At 37.7% G+C, this 17510-nt stretch overlaps 1 protein-coding gene across 1 annotated transcript in view; it reads left to right on the top strand.

The window, feature by feature from the left end:
- ULK4 (unc-51 like kinase 4) overlaps positions 1 to 17510 on the top strand; it is a 561027-nt gene that overhangs the window by 321340 nt on the left and 222177 nt on the right. The window contains exon 32 of the mRNA XM_069475562.1: positions 1720 to 1825. Within this exon, the coding sequence (XP_069331663.1) occupies positions 1720 to 1825 (106 nt within the window). The remainder of the gene's footprint in view (positions 1 to 1719; positions 1826 to 17510) is intronic.

Raw genomic sequence — 17510 nt, 5'->3', positions numbered from 1 at the left:
CCCATTATAAGTATTTGTTGCAAAAATGCATTAATTCCAAGTGCGACGTGGGATCCTGAATTGGATCCTGGAACACAAAACGACATTAGTGGAAAACTGGTGAAATTTAAATTAAGTCCGTAGCTGAGTTGTTAGTATTGTATCAGTGTTGATTTCTTAGTTTTGATCAGTGTAATGTGGTTAGGTAAGCTGGGTGAGGGTATAGAAACTCTCTGTGCTCTCTTTGCAACTCATCTGTAAAGCTGAAATTATTTCAAAAGAAAAGTTTATTAAAATATATTAATCCAAGGAGTACTAAGAGGCTTCAGCATTTGAAAAGTAAAATAAAATTTCTGTTCAAATGATTCCTTCTTGGTGTTTTCTTGTCCTGACCACCCAATTTAAAATCACACCCAGCCACACAGCTGCCTGCTCAGCCTCACTTCCCTTCCCTGCTCTTGTCTTTCTTGCCAGAGCACTTGGAACCTTCTAACACTTTATACAGGTCACTTACTCATTATGCTGCTGTTTGTCGTCTATTTCTGTGAGGAACTTTGTTTTGTTCACCGCTACACCTCAAGTGCCTAGAACAGTGCCTGGCACAAAATAGCTATTCATTAATTATTTGTTGAATGAATAATAAAGATGATATAAATTACATTTTTTACAAAACCCACAGCAAACCATATATTTCTCTGTGTGTGAGAGAGAGGAAGGCAGGGAGGGAAGGAGGGAGGGAGGGAAAAGGAATAGGGGAATGTCTGGATGCAGCCTACTAGTGGATCTACTTGTTGCTTTTCAGGATGGGACCAGCTCTTGAGCAGAGTGGCAGGAACAGGGCCAGGACTAGAGTGAGGCAAGCCAGACTCCTAGAACCCTCACGCTTAGCGAGTACGTGCATAAACCCAAGAGTGAACACCTCCCTGCATTTTCCACCCAGTTTGTTTCCGTGGCCTCTTCCTACTCCCAGACCTTAAAGACTTTCTGTTTATTTTTGAATTATATGACATTTCATATTTTCAATGCTGATCGGTTGTTTAATTTTTTTAAATTCAGAGAAATGAAAAAGGGAACAAAAGAAAAGCTATTTTTTGAGATATTTTTAAAATTACAAAGAAATTATTTGTTTTTAAAATGAGAAATTAAGACTGAAGAATTACTCATTTTCTGCATTTTCTTTAGGGCCCAAGTTACTCCCTGCTGTATGATATTAAGTGTTGAGGAAGGTAAACTCCACTCTTTTAGGTCCCAAATGAAGTTTATTGCACTGAAGCAGTAATACAATTAGTCAGATCCAACATAACCATAAATGTGCTAAAGTGGGAAAATATCAGTACCAGGATAATCTTGAAACTACAGAAACATTTCTTTAAGTAGTTTTCTTTTGTGATCTCAAACTCACTTTCAAGCATGGTCGCCTGGGTTCCATATACTCAATCTCTTGTCATTCCTTTGCTGCTCACTTAAGAGCACAGAGGGCCACGTGTTGCCCCTCAGCTCATGGGCAGGGGATTGCATGACACAGCACTGCTGTCTGAATGATTACTCTCTCTCCCAGTTCACTTAATTCACTGATGGGGCGTGCCTTACGGCAGAAGGATTTGCTTCATTAAAGTGCAAAAAGATAATCATTTAACCTTGTGCAAGGAATGAAGGGATAGAGATCATTTGCTCATTTGTCTTTATGATGATGTAATTGTATTTCTGTATGGTTATTATGGAAGTTATGATCTATTGCAGGAACATCAGGAAAGCATTCTGGGAAACACCATGCAAAGTGTGATTGCATTACTCAACAATCTGGTTACCTGCAAAGATTCGAATATGAAGCTACTTTATGAACAAGGTAATTGCTTCTTAAAGTTGAGTTTTGCTTCTGTTTCTGGTAAAGTTTGCCTATTTGTAAGTTTGCTCATCTTATGTAATGGGGCGTCTGGAAAGTACTATTTAAAATTGATGAGTCCAAATAGATAGTTCAGAATCTATAAATAATAATGATATTGCCAGCAAAAATTAGAAGTGGGGTTAGATATAGGGATAGTTTCCCTGAATTAATTTGTTCTCTTTCACGGCACAAAGTCAATAGGCACTGCTTTAAGATGATAAGCCAAGAAATAGAACTGTAAGGATATTATTTAGATTGATGGCTACCTCGCCTCAGTCTGTTTTGTGTTGCTATAACTGGATACCTGACACTGGATAATTTATAACAAAAAGAAATTTATTTCTTACAGCTCTAGAGTCTAGGAAGTCCAAGGTCAAGGGGCCACATCTGGTGAGGGCCTTCTTGCTAGTGGGGACTCCACAGAGTTCTGAGGTGGTGCAGGGCATCACATGGCGAGGGGGCTGAGCATGCCAGCTCAGGTCTCTCTTCCTCCTCTTATAAAGCTACTAATACCCCACCCTCAGGACCTCGTCTAATCCCAGTTACCTCCCAAAGGTTCCACCTCTCAAATACTATAGTCAGATTTCCCGCACCCTTACTACCATTACAATGGGGATTAAGTTTCAGCATGATTTTCAGAGGGGACAAACATTCAAACCATAACACTGCCAATGAAAATAAAAACAGATATGGCCAAAAGCACCTTGGAAAGTGAGACTGGACGGGTTGAGAGTGGCTTGCTTTACATATTATGCATATCTGTACTGTTACAATTTTTAAAATCATGTACAGTCATGTACTCACTACAGGGATATGTTCTGAGAAATGCATCATTAGGCAATTTCGTAGATATGTGAATATCATAGAGTGTACTGACACAAGCCTAGCTGGAATAGCCTACTGCACACTTAGGCTATATGGTGTGGCCCATTGCTTGTAGGCTACAAACCTGTACAGCATGTGACTGTACTGAATACTGTAGGCAACTGTAACACAATGGTAAGTATTTGTGTAACTAACACATCTAATAATAGAAAAGATACAGTAAACATAAGGTACAAAAGATAAAAAATGGTACACCTGTATAGGGCACTTACCATGAGTGGACCTTACAGGACTGGAAGTTGCTTTGGGTCAGCAAGTGAGTGAGAGGTGAGTGCATGTGAAGGCCTGGGACATTACCGTATATTGCTGTACACTTTGCAAATGCTGTACACGTAAGCTACACTAAATATGCATAAAAAATATTTTTTCTTTCTTCAGTGATAAACCTTAGCTTACTGTAACTTGTTTACTTTATAAACTTTTAATTTTCTAAAAACTTTTTGACTGTTTTGTAGTAACACTTAGCTTAAGACACAAACATATTGTACAGCTTTATGTCCTTACCCTATAAGTGTTTTTCCACTTGAAATTTTTTTCACTTTTTAAGCTTTTTTGCTACAAACTGAGACACAAACACTTATATTAGCCTAGGCCTATGCTGAATAAGGATCATTAAGATGTTACTAGGTGATAGGATTATAATATAGATCTATTACAATCTTATGTGTTCACCATCATATATGTGGTATGTTGTCGACCAAAATGTCATTATGAAGTGCATGGCTGTATATATTCTTTTATATCAATAAAATAATAAAAGTTTTCATTGGAATTGTTCACAAAAATAAGACTTGGACAAAATCAGTCACTGAATAAAATTATCAAGTCACTGTTCTGATTTTGCCCCAAGAATTTAGAGTTCTAATTCTATGGGGTCATTATACCTAAATGTTGGTAATATTTTTTCCTCCCTTAGGAAACGTGTGTTCACATCCAGTGATAAATATGCTAACAGTTGTGGGACTTTGGTACATAGAGATCTTTATTTTACACAGCAGCCTCCTATTCTGTTTATGGATGTAGCATAAGTTATTTAACCAGTGCTCTAGTGATGGATATGTGCTGTCTCCAATATTTAGCTATTACAAATAGTTCTGCAGTGAATAGCCTTATACATACACAGTCTTTCACATGGGAGCAGAACTATCTATAGGATAAATTACTGGAATTGGAATTGTTAGATCAAAGGGCATATATATTTATAATTTTTGTAGGTATTGATAAGTTGCCCTAAGTGATGTGCCAATTTCTACTACCACCAAGCCACAGGAAATTGCTTGTCTTTGAATCTAAGAATGTGTTATGTTTCTCCCTTTGTTTAAGACTTTTTTATGTTTGTCAGAGATGTTTTGTGAATTTTCTTTATATAGGCTTTGTGCATTTCTTGTTAAGTTTATTTCTTTCTAGATATTATATCATTTTTGCTTGCTATGAGAAATAAGGAATTTTCTGCCATTAAGACTTCCAATTTATTCTCTATGTTTGAAAGTTTTTGATTTCTGTGTATGCAGTATTGTACCTGTTAATTCTTTTATCATTGTCAATAGTAGTAATTTTTAGATGATTCCCCTAGTTTTCCAGTTATATAATCATAATAATTGCAAATAATGATAGTTTTCTTTCCAATTTTTATAATGCTACTTTTTCCCTTTTGTCTAATTACAAGATTCAAAGAGAATGGGATAGAGGATATCTTGGATTTGTTTCAAGATCTTTTTTTGCTGGTTAAGGAGGTACCCATCTATTTTTTAATTTTATCTATGTTTTCTTTTGTAATCAAGAATAAATAATGAAACCCTCAGCCAAAATTATACTTAATGGGGAAAAGTTGAAGGCATTTCCACTTAGAACTGGAACAAGACAAGGATGCCCACTGTCACCACTTCTATTCAATGTGGTGCTGGAAGTCCTAGCCAGAGCAGTCAGGCAAGAGAAGGAAATTAAGGGTATCCAAATGGGGAAAGTGGAGGAGGCTAAACTATTGCTCTTTGCTGATGATATGATTTTTTTTTTTTTTTGATGGAGTCTTACTCTGTTGCCCAGGCTAGAGTGCCATGGCATCAACCTAGCTCACAGCAACCTCAAACTCCTGGGCTTAAGCAATCCTTCTGCCTCAGCCTCCTGAGTAGCTGAGACTACAGGCATATGCCAACCATGCTCGACTAATTTTTTCTATATATTTTTAGTTGTTCAGCTAATTTATTTCTATTTTTAGTAGACAGGGTTTTGCTCTTGCTCAGCCTGGTCTCGAACTCCTGACCTCTTGTGATCCACCCGCCTTGGTGTCCCAGAGTGCTAGGATTACAGACATGAGCCACCGCACCCAGCCGATATGATCTTACTGTCTAGAAAACCCCAAAGATTCCTCCAAGAAACTTCTGGAATTGATGAATAAATTCAGCCAAGTCTCAGGTTACAAAACTCAATATATGCAAATCAGTAGCATTTCTATATGCCAACAACAATCAGGCTGAGACTCAAACTAAAGACTCAGTACCTTTCACAATAGCTACAAAGAAAAAAATACCTAGGAATATATTTAACTAAGGAGGTGAAAGATCTCTCTAAAGACAACTATGAGTCACTGAAGAAGGAAATTGCAGATGATGTAAACACATGGAAAAACATATCATGCTCATGGATCAGCAGAATCAACATTGTTAAAATGTCTATACTACCCAAAGTAATTTACATATTCAGTGTAATTCCCATCAAAATACCAATGTCATTTTTCACAGATCTAGAAAAAATAATTCTATGTTTCTTTTGGAACCACAAAAGAGCCTGAGGAGCCAAAACAACCTTAAGCAAAAGGAACAAATTTGGAGGCATCACTTTACCAGACTTTAAGCTATACTACAAGGCTATAGTAACCAAAACAGCATGGTACTGGCACAAAAATAGAGACATAGGCCAATGGAATAGAACAGAGAACCCAGATATAAAACCATCCACATAGTACCATCTGATCTTTGACAAAGCAGATAACAATACACACTGGGGAAAAGATTCCCTATTCAATAAATGGTACTGGGAAAAATGGGATAGCCACATGTAGAAGATTGAAACAGGATCCATATCTCTGACCTCTCACTAAAATTAATTCAAGATGGATAACAGACTTAAACCTAAGACATGAAACCAGAGGAATTCTAGAAGAAAATGTTGGAAAAACTCTTCTAAATATCAGCCTAGGCAAAGAATTTATGAAGAAGATCCTAAAGGTAATCACAGCAACAACAAAAATAAATAAATGAGACTTGATTAACTTAAAAGACTTCTGCACAGCCAAGGAAACAATCAACAGAGAAAATAGACAACTTACAGAATGGGAGAAAATATTCACATGCTATGTGTCTGATAAAGGGCTAATAATCAGAATCTGTAGCAAATCCCCCAGAAAACAAATATCAAACAACCCCATTAAAAAGTGGACAAAAGACATGAACAGAAGCTTTTTGAAAGAAGATAGACTAATGGCCAGAAACATATGAAAAAATGATCAATGTTACTAATCATCAGGGAAATGCAAATCAAAACCACAATGAAATGCCACCTAACCCCAGTAAGAATTGCTTTCATCAAAAAGTTCCAAAACAATAGATGCTGGCAAGGATGTGGAGAGAAAGGAAAACTTATATGTTGTTGATGGGACTGCGAATTAGTACAACCTCTATGGAAAATAGTATGGAGATTTCTCAAGAACTAAAAGTAGACTTACTATTTGATCCAGCAATCCCACTACTAGGTGTTTACCCAAAGGAGAAAAAAATCATTTTATCAAAAAGACATTTGCACTCAAATGTTTATAGCAGCACAATTCACAATTGCAAAGATGTGGAATCAACCCAAGTCCCCATCAAGTCATGAGTGGATTAATAACACGTGGCATATTATACCATGGAATACTACTTAGCCATAAAAAATGAATTAATACCTTTTGTAACAATCTGGATGAAACTGGAAACCATTCTCCTTAGTGAAGTATGGCAAGAATGGAAAAACAAACACCACATGTACTCACTCTTAAATTGCAGCTAACCAAACAACACTCATGTGCACAGATGGAAGTAAAACTCAATGGAAATCAAGCAGGTGCAGGGGGAGGGGATGGGTGAAATCATACCTAATGGGTACAATGTACAGTTTCTGGGCCATGGGTACACTTATAACTTTGTCTCAAGCAGTACAAAAGCAATCCATGTAACCAAAACATTTGTACCCCTCTAATATTCTGAAATTTAGAAAATGCAGTAGGAGAAAAAAATGTTAGTAAATTTTTGAGCAAAAAAGAATAATGACTTTATCAAATGCTTTCTTGGCCTCTATGAAAATGATTGAGATTTTTCTTTGAATCTATCCATGTAATGGATTATATTTAATTGGTTACCTCATATTGAACTCGTCCTAGTGTTTGAGTCATTACCCATAGTTAATTATGATATATTGTTCTTTGTGCTAATTCTTTGCTGATATCTTATTCAGGATTTTTCATTGTCATTCATCAGAGTGATTTGTGTGTTTGTTTTTGATGGTGGAAATACGTTCTTTGCCAGATGTTGATGTTAATGCTATCTTCTTTTTTTTCTTTAAAAAAAAAAAAAGGAAGTATTTTTCTCTTTCTGTGCTTCTGGAAAAGTTCAGTTATCATTGGAATTCCTTAAAAGGTTGGTAGAATTCCCTTGTGGAATCATCTGGTTGGAGCTGTCTTTTGGAGATATGACAGTGGTGGTAGGTAGCTCTTTGATGCCGTTCTCTGTGTCTGCAGTGATAATGAAACTCTGTATTTTCCCATCTTTTCTAAAGTCAGTTTTAGTAAATTACATTTTCCTAGAAAATTTTTATTTCATACATACTTTCAAATCTATTCCCATATAGTTGGACAAAATAAGTTTTCGTGAATCTTTTATTTATCTAGGTTTTGGAAATTAATCTCATTTCCATTTTTTATATTATAGTTTTTTTTTTTTTTTGAGACAGAGTCTTGGTCTGTCACCCCTGCTGGGGTGCAGTGGCATGATCATAACTCATTGCAGCCTTGAACTTCTAGGCTCAAGTGATCCTCCTGCCTCAGCCTCTGGAGTAGCCAGGACAACAGGTATGGGCGGCTGTACCTGGCTAATTAGATCGATCTCACTACATTACACCGGCTGGACTTGAACTCCTAGCCTCAAGCTATCTTCCCTCCTCAGCCTTCGAAAGTGCTAGGATTACCGGCATGAACCACCATGCCTGGCCTACTTTTGAATTTTAGTGATTAACAAGACAATGATTTTACTATTATAGTATGTGTGTCTATTTTTTTTTCCAGACCAGTTTTGGCATTTACTTATTACTCCTACTTAAAAAAATAAAAGTCAGTTTCTGTTTTTATCTATTCTTTATGCTTTTTTGAGTTTGTTTTGTCATTCTTTTTCTAGGTTTTTAAGTAAGATGTTTTAACTCTGATGTTATGAATTTTCTTCAAGTATTACCTTATCTATACCTGATTCAAGAATTCTCATCTATAGTTCTTTGATCATTTTTGTTTTCCATATATATTTCAATTTTGGTTTGTGTTCCCTCATTGAGTCAAGAGTTATTTAGGAAAGAAGCTATAATTTTTTAAGGGTTTTTAATTTTTATTATTTCTAGTTTATTCTTATTGATGTATAACATTTGTACTTATTTATGGGGTATGTGTGATATTTTGATACATGCATAGAATGTGTAATGATTGAATGAGGGTATTTGATATATATTTGCCAGCATCTGTTATTTTTTGTCTTTTTGATAACAACCACTCTAACTTGGGTAAAATGATATCTCATTGTGGTTTCAATTTGTATTTACCTGATGATTGGGAATGTTGAACATTTTTTCATATAACTGTTGGCCATTTGTCATCTTTTGAGAAATATCTATTTAGAGCTATCATTTGCTGCTTTTTAATGGGATTTTGGAATTTTTTGCTGTTAAGTTGTTTGAGTTCCTTATATATTCTGGATAGTAGTCCTTGTTGGAAGAATAGTTTACAAATGTTTTCTCCCATTCAACAGCTTGTCTCTTCACTCTCTTGATTGTTTTCTTTGCTGTACAGAAGTTTTTAGTTTAGTATAGTCTCATTTCTCTATTTTTGTTTTAGCTGCCTGTGATTTTAAGGTCTTTGTAATTAAATCTTTGCCTAGACCAACGTCCTGAAGTGTTTCCCCTAGTTTTCTTCTAGTAGTTTTATAGTTCTAAGTCTTATGTTTAAGTCTTTAATCCATCTTGAGTAGACTTGCATATTGTGAGAGATAGGGATCCAGTTTCAGTCTTCTGCATATGGATATCCAGTTTTCCTAGCATCATTTATTGAAGAGATTGTTTCCCCAATGTATGTATGTTCCACAGTGAGCAGGCCTCTCTGCAAATTTACCTCCAAAGGCTGAGGGAGCTGAGAGGTTGAAGAAAGAGGCTGACAAATCCAGTTTCTTACTAAGAAACATTTAATAGGGACTTATGAACAGAAGCCATGTCTCTGGCAGCTATAAGACAGTGGATCCCCACGCTATTACCACCCAGGGAAAGGCAGTAGTGCTATGTGAATCTGCCTAAGTGGCACTCTGCAGGGGACCCAGACACACTGCTGGTTATAGCAGTTTTGTGAGTGTCTGCTTAAAACGCGTGTGATGCTAATTATCTCCTCATAAGGAGTTTTCCTTTCCAGTAAATTGTGTATTGCAGTAAAAAGTGATCTCTTGAGGTTCTTGTGTGTTTTTCATTGTGTTTAGTGCAAGAATGTAAACCCACACAAAGTGCCACTAGTGATGCTGGAAGTACTTCCAAGAAGCTGATAAAATCCATTATGCGAAAGAAAAAGTTGAATTGGTTGATATATACCATAGATTGAAGTTGCACCATTTCAAGGTAAATGAATCCAGTGAAAGGACCACTGTTTAAAAAAAAAAAAAAAGAAAAGGAAATTTTTGAAGCTGTTGCTATAACTACCCACCAGGTGCAAAAACCTTGCACTTTTTTCAAAATACCCACTTATCTCCCACTGAAGATGCAGCTTTTGTGTGGGTCTGGGATTGCTATAAGAAAGGCATACTGGTTGGGCATGATGACTCACACCTCTAGTGCCAGCACTTTAGAAGGCCAAAGTGGGAGGACTCGTTGAGGCCAGGAGTTTGAGACCAGCCTGAGCAACATAGTGAGACCTCATCTCTAAAAAAATTAAAAAAAAAAATCAGCTGGGCATCATGGCATGCACTTATAGTCAGCTACTTGGAAGGCTGAGGCAGGAGGATCACTTGAACCCAGGAGTTTGAGGTTGGAATGAGCTGTGATGATACCACTGCACTCTTGCTTAGGCAATAGAGCGAAACCCTGTGTCAAAAAGAGAGGCATACCTATACACTCTTACCATGATTCTAATAAAAGTAAAGTCATTATATGACAACTTAAAGCAAATGGAAGATGAAAGATCTAAAGGTAGAGAATTTAATGCCAGCAAAGGATGGTTTGATAATTTTAGAAAGAGGTTTGGCATAAGAAAATGTCTAGATAACAGGAGAAGCACCTTCTGCCAACCAAGAGTCAGCACATGAGTTTCCAGATGCCATTAAGAAAATCAGTGAGGAGAAGGATATCTGCCTGAATAGGTTTTAATGCAGATAGTGCCCTATTCTGGGAAAAAAGAAATGCCACAAAGTACATTTATTAGTAAGGAAGAGAAGTGGGCACCAGGATTTAAGTCAGGAAGGGAAAGGCTAACTCTACTATTTTGTGAAAATGCAATTGAGTTTATGATCAGGACTGCCTTTATCTATTAAGCTACTAACCCCTAAGCCTTGAAGGGAAAGATAAACACCAGCTGCCAGTCTTTTGGCTATACACAAGAAGAATTGGACAATAAGAACCCTTTCCCTGGATTGGTTCCATCGATGCTTTGTTCCTGAAGTCAGGAAATACTTTGCCAGTAAGGGATTGCCTTTTAAAGTTCTTTTGATATTGGACCATGTCCCTCACCACCAAAAACCCCATGAGTTCAACATATAAGAAATCATAGTGGTCTACTTGCCCTCAAACACATCTCTCAGCCTTTAGATCGGGGGGTCATAAGGACCTTTAAGACTGATGTACATAGTACTCTATGAAAAGGATCATTAGGGCTATGGAAGGGAACCTGGCTAGAACATCACAGAGTTCTAGAAGGATCACACCACTGAAGATGCCATCATGGTTATAGAAAAAGCCGTGAAAGCCATCAAGCCTGAAACAACTATTTCTTGCTGGAGAAAACCATGTCCAGCTGTTGTACATGACTTTACAGGATTTACAACAGTGCCAATCAAAGAAATCAAGAAAGATACTATGGATATGGCAAAAAAGATAGAGGGTAAGGTTTCAAGATATGGATTTTGGAGACATTCAAGAGCTAATAGACACCACACCAAAGGAATTAACAGAAGATTACTTGATGGAGATGCGTGCTTCTGAACCAGTGCCAAGTGACGAAGAAGAAAATGTAGAAGCAGCAGTTTCCCAGAAAACAAATTGACGTTAGACAATCTGGCAGAAGGGTTCCGATTATTCAAGAGTGCTTTTGATTTCTTTTATAGACCCTTCTATGATATGGGCACTGAAATTAAAGCAAATGGTGGAAGAAGAATTGGTACCATATGGAAGATATATGGAAACATTTGTTGAGAAATGAAAAAGTTAAAAAGTCAGACAGAATTTACAACATATTTCTGTAAAGTTACACTGAGTGTGCCTGCCTCTTCTGCCTCCCCTTCTACCTCCTCCATTTCTGCCACCCCCCAGACAGCAAGACTAACCCTTCTTCCTCCTCCTCCTTAGTCTGAGCAAGGCGAACATGATGAGGATGAAGACCTTTATGATTATCCACGTACACTTAATGAATAGTAAATATATTTTCTCTTCCTTTTGATTTTCCTAATAACATTTTTTTCAGCTTATATTATTGTAAGAACACAGTATATAATACATAGAACATGCAAAATTGGCCAAAAAATGTGTTAATTGTTTATATTTTCAGTAAGGTCAGCAATAGGCTATTAGTATTTAAATCTGGGGGGGAGTCAAAAGTTATATGTAGATTTTTGACTGTTTGGGAAGTCCACACCTTTAACAAATACAGGGTAAATACAGGGTCATCAATTTTTAAGAAAAAGTTTGCCAACTCCTTGTCTAGCAGCAACATAGAACAAGGCACCATCCCCTAGGCCCAGTGTAAAAGCAGAGTGGGAAAAGAAGTATCCGTCATTTGGAAGGGCCCACGGGGAGCCTAGGTCCTAAGAGGCAGTTTCAGATAGAGTGGGAAGGTAAGAGGAACGTAGAGAAAAGAGGTTGACGATGTGAGTGATTTTGCTGATTAACTGACTATGAGCTGCAGAAGTCACAGTGGAAGGGCTTCAGAAGTCGGCGTGGGTAGGATGTGGCATCTGAAAGGGAGACGTGCGAATCCCCTTGCTGGCACGGGGGGATGACCTGATGTTCGTGAGCTGCTTGCTGCAGCATAAGCAGAGACAAAGGGCATGATGAGTCCAGGTGGTCTTAAGGCCGAGGAGGGTGGTCAGGTTGTGAGTATAAGGGGAAAGGACAGGTAGGGGGTTTCCAGGAGTACAGAGAGCTCAGAAACTTTATCCTGCCTCCTGCTGGTGGACTTTGGAGGGGAGGGGAGGCCCACGTGGCCCGAAGAACCGTCTGATTCCAGTCTCCAGAGGTGAGCACCCATGTCTGACTTGGCATCACACTCTGCTGCTGTCAGAACTCCCTGGGCTGCTAAGTGTGTGGGCTTATTTTTTGAAAGTTGGTTAAAGGTCTCATAGGTGTTTGTAAAGCCAGAGTGTATGAAGATTCAGTGGAGGATGGCCACATGGAGAGTCTTAGACAGGCTGTCACTGTATGGGTTTGGAGCATATGAAGTCTTCTTTTGAAGCTTTGCTTTTGATCAGTTCTGCCTCAATCATTGGTTTATAGATTTATTACATTTCATATAGAATTAAGTTCTCTATTTCAAACATACAGAGCTATTTCTAATACTGATACTTTAAAAATTGCCCAATATAGGTGAATTACAAGTAGATAAAGAAGTGGAAATGATTGTTCCCTACTTTAAGTGCTTCATTACAGCATGGTATTAGTCATTGTCACACTGAGTTTCATCCTCAGACCACACACCAATGCTAATAGGTTGCGATAAGGGTGAATTCTAAGGTGTACATTTGTTTTTCTCATGTTGTAGCATCTCTGAAGTCAGTGCATCAACCACTGCTGTCCGGGTGGTGGTTCTGACATAATTAACTGCTACTAGCACGTTTGTGTTGAGCCTTGCAGAATGGGCATGAGCACCCCGGAAGTAAACCCAGAGACGTCAGGGGACTGCTGCGGCAGTGCTCTCATGCACCAGTACTCTGGATGGAACAACATGAACATTGATGATTCTGAGTTGAAAAATGAGAAGAGTCAGGCTTCAAATGGGAAGGGCTTTTTAGGATAACTTAACCAACTAATTTTACTTCTGTTTTCTTTTTTTATGTATGTATAAAGGCAATATAGAGAAAAACCATGTCAAAGTAAGTCTCTAAGAGCACTTGCATTGAGTATAAGGTGAATTTCTAAGTGATTAATCGTGCAACATAATATACTTAGCATTTTTTCTTTCTTAGTGTTGTATAAAATAATGATGTTCCTTTCTTTGATCAGTGTCATCTTAGAGTCAGTGCAGTATGGTAGATAATGTACGTAACAACTTCAGTACGTTGGTCTGTTGCCTGGTAGACATGCCACAAACTACACAAATTTTGAGAAATAGTCTTGCTGATGTTACCATCAGCATGCAACTGCATTATATAATTCAGTTTTTCTGAATGAAATGTTTAGGAAAAGAATTATAAAACGAAGTAAGACTTTTTGTTTATATTTGGAAATTATTAACACTTTAAACATAAACATTTTAAAACTGGCTGCTGGCTCATCCCTGTGCAATGACCTCTCAATAAAGGATATTAATTCCTTAATTCTAGCTTCAGTTTTACCAGCAGACTGTCAGAATAATGGATTTACATGACACACTACAGCACCAAAAAACTATAGCATCTCCGAAGAAGCATTTAAAGAAATTGTGTTTGTTTCTGCTGGTTTATGGGATGTCAGAAATCAAAATACTCATTTCTTACTAGATTTATTAGTAAACAGTCTAAATCAGTGTTTACTCAAGAGACCAGAAAATCACTGTGAGAGTTGTTTGGGCTTTAAGAATAAAGTACACTTGATAGCTCTCTTCTATTTCTTTACCTTTAAGAATAACATTCAAAATAATGATGTATAGCTGGGGCTGGCAAACTCTCCTTACAAAGGACCAGACAGTAAATATTTTAGGCTTGTGGGTCATATGGTCTTTGCCGCTGCTACTCACTTCTGCCGACAGAGCATGAAAACAAGCCTCAGAGAATCCATCAAAGAATGGGCATGACTGGTTTCCATAAAATTTCGTGCACAAAATTAGGGAGGTGGCCAGCCTGTAGGCCATGATTTGCCAACCCCTGTCCACTCACTAACTCAAATAAACTCTTTCAAAACTACTCTTAAATCTTCACAAGTCAACATATTTATAAAATTTAGTTATTAAACTATGATTTAACTCAAGCGATAGAGACATTACAACTTAAGAATAAGGCTGCTGCCCTCATGGGACTATGAAGAAAAAGGGGAAGATATACCCTAAGGGTTTAATCTAAAAATCAATAAATCCTGCTGTGTCAATTAGTCTTTGCTAGATAATAAACCACCCAAAGCAAAGTGACTTCAAATAACAGTTACTTATGTGCTCACTGTTGCTCACTCACGTGCCTGCGGCCTCCGTTGGGATGGAGCCTCTCTCCACATGGCCTCTCATCCTTCAGGAGGCTCGCTCAGGCTTTTTGACATGGTGGCAGCGTTCAAAGAGGGTCTGTGTGGAAGCTGTAAGGCCTCTTGGTGCCTAGGCTTGGAAATCTCGTGTTACTTCCATCAGATTGTATTGGTTGAAGGAAGTCATTAAGCCAGGCTGGTTCAAGGGATAGGGAAGGAAACTCCTCTTGATGACATGAACTGCAAAGAATTTGTGCCCATCTTTAATCTACCATGATTGCCTAGGAATTTGCAACCAGAGCTTTTCACAACATTATAATTGGTGCATGTGGTTCAGGGGTTGGCAAATTTTAATCTATAAAGGGCCAGATATACTTTAAGCTATATGGGCAATATAATATCTGTTAAAACTACTCAACTCTGTTCCTGTAGCACTATAACAGCTGTAAACTGTCCCTTTGATCAATGTCATCTTAGAGTCAATACAGTATGGTAGGTAATGTACGTAACATAAATGAATGGGCCTGACTATGTTCCAGTAAAACTTTATTTGCGTGGATAGTTTGACCCCCAGATGTAGTTCATCCATTAAGTCACTGAACAAATATTTGTATTTAGTCATTGTTCTAGGTGCAAGGAATACAGCAATGAATAAAACAACAAAGAATAAATCACTACCTTCATGGAACTTATATTCTGGTAGAAAAAGTAAGCAACAAACAAAATAATTGAATAATAAGTTTATGTTAGATAATGCTATGTGCTAGGTGATGATAAATACTGAGGAAAAAAATGAAACCAAGAAGGGGGCTATGAAGTATCTGGGTGGGAGGGAGTGGGGGCTGAAATCCTGCACTGGGAGAGAAGGCCTGACCGTGAAGGTGACTGTTAAGTAAAAGCTTGAAGGCTGTTTAGAAGCCAGCCATGCAGATACCTGGGGAACAGACCAGCAAGTGCGAAAGCCCAAGGTGGGAGCGTGCTTGATATGTCAGAGGATCAGCAGGGAGGCCAGTGTGGCTGCAGTAAAGGAAATGCTGGAAGAGCAGTAGGAAAAATCAGCAGAACTTGTTAGTGCATTCAGGGTATACATGGTCATTTTTGTCAAAAGCTATTGAAGGCATTAAAATCATTTGGGAACTTGTGACTGCCTACCTACATTTCTTTCTTGGCTAACTTGTATATATTAGGTCAGTGGTTTGGGAAGCTCAGAGTAAGGCCTGGAAGAATCCCACATGGGGCTAATGATAACCTCGATTCAAACACCATTGCAGTAGATTCAACTCCCAGTGGGACTGAAGTCTTTTGTATGCTGTCGTCTTGAGAGATTATGGTGTGAATGGGTCTGGCATTAGAAAAGTCCTTTTTCTGCACAAGGTGGCTCACTCCACCTTTGAAAAATTTCTAATTGTTGCAAAGTGTTTCTTTATATTGAGCTGAAATTGCTTCTCTGTAATTTCTACCCTATTTGATTCTGGTTTTACCCTTTGCAATTACTCAAACATTTGTTATTTCAGTTTACCTATAGGAGGAATAAAATGCCTCACAGTGTTAAATCTGCAAGTAAAGTTTAAATTTTAGTAATATCATAATTGGTATTTTATAATATCTTACGTTTAAGATGCTAGAAATATTGATTTTTTTCAGCTATTTACGAGAGACATTTTTATTTCTTTGTTACCCTGTATTACTGTTTATAGTATCCCTTGTTAACATATCTGCCAAAATGTTTGATGTTCCTTGATTTTAACATTTCATTTTAGTTTACCCATTATTGAGGATAATTTATTGTTTTACTAATTAATTCTGATTGTTTATTTTCAAGCTGTATCAACTATTGTTGAATTTAAAACCACCTGTAACTCAGTGAATTAAGATTAAAAAAAATCTATTATCTTGACTTTTCTTTTTTTTGAGACAGAGTCTTGCTCTGTTGCCTGGGCTAGAGTGCTGTGGCATCAGCCTAGCTCACAGCAGCCTCCAACTCCTGGGCTCGAGCAGTCTTCCTGCCTCAGCCTCCAGAATAGCTGGGACTACAGGCACATGCCACCACACCCAACTAATTTTGTCTATTTTTAGTAGAGTTGGGTCTCGCTCTTGCCCAGGATGGTCTGGAACTTTTGACCTCAAGCGATCCTCCTGCCTCAGCCTCCCAGAGTGCTAGAATCACAAGCATGAACCATTGTACCCAGCCTATCTTGACTCTTGTCTGTAGATTGGCAGGGGCTCAGCTCTAGGCTGGGTTGTGACAATATTGCATCAACAAATTGCCTAGCTTGGGGCAGCTTAGGTGGAGTAGCTCCCTTGTACCCCAATAAAGTTTGGTTCTAGTATAGTTCTGTTTAATTCTGGATGAAGTCTGGATGGTCCTTAAATGCATTCAGTGGCCATGGTCAATGCCACCAAAATAATCATGCTAGCCTTTCATGACATAATGGCCCAGTACAACTCCCTGACTGCCTTGGCTTAATTTCCCTGATGATCCCAACATTTTACTTCAGTTTCCTGAAACCCATCTCTTCAATTCCTGTACTCTCCTTGTCTATAGTTGCGATGATATGGAATGACTGATTTTAAAGACTCATATTTAAGTTTCTTAAGGTAGTGCTAGAAAATATTTCACTTTTCTATATTTGGCGAAATTTCATTTGTTTAATGTATGTTTTTTATTGAGATATACTTTATATATCACAAAATCCACCAATTTTAAAGTGCATAATTCAGTGTTTTTTTAGTATATTTGCAAGATTGTGCAACTGTCTTCACTATCTAATTCCAGAACATTTTCATCACCTCAAAAAACAAAAAAACAAACCCAATTACCCTTTGCAGTCTCTCCCCATTCAGTTCTTTCCCCAGTTCCTGGCAACCACTAAGCTACTTTCTATCCCTATAGATTTGTGTGTCTGGACATTTTTTATAC

The sequence above is a fragment of the Eulemur rufifrons genome, chromosome 7 (assembly GCF_041146395.1).
Source record: "Eulemur rufifrons isolate Redbay chromosome 7, OSU_ERuf_1, whole genome shotgun sequence".
Classification (NCBI taxonomy): domain Eukaryota; kingdom Metazoa; phylum Chordata; class Mammalia; order Primates; family Lemuridae; genus Eulemur; species Eulemur rufifrons.
The sequence above is the reverse complement of the archived record's forward strand: the minus strand, read 5'-3'. Positions and strand labels throughout refer to the sequence as shown.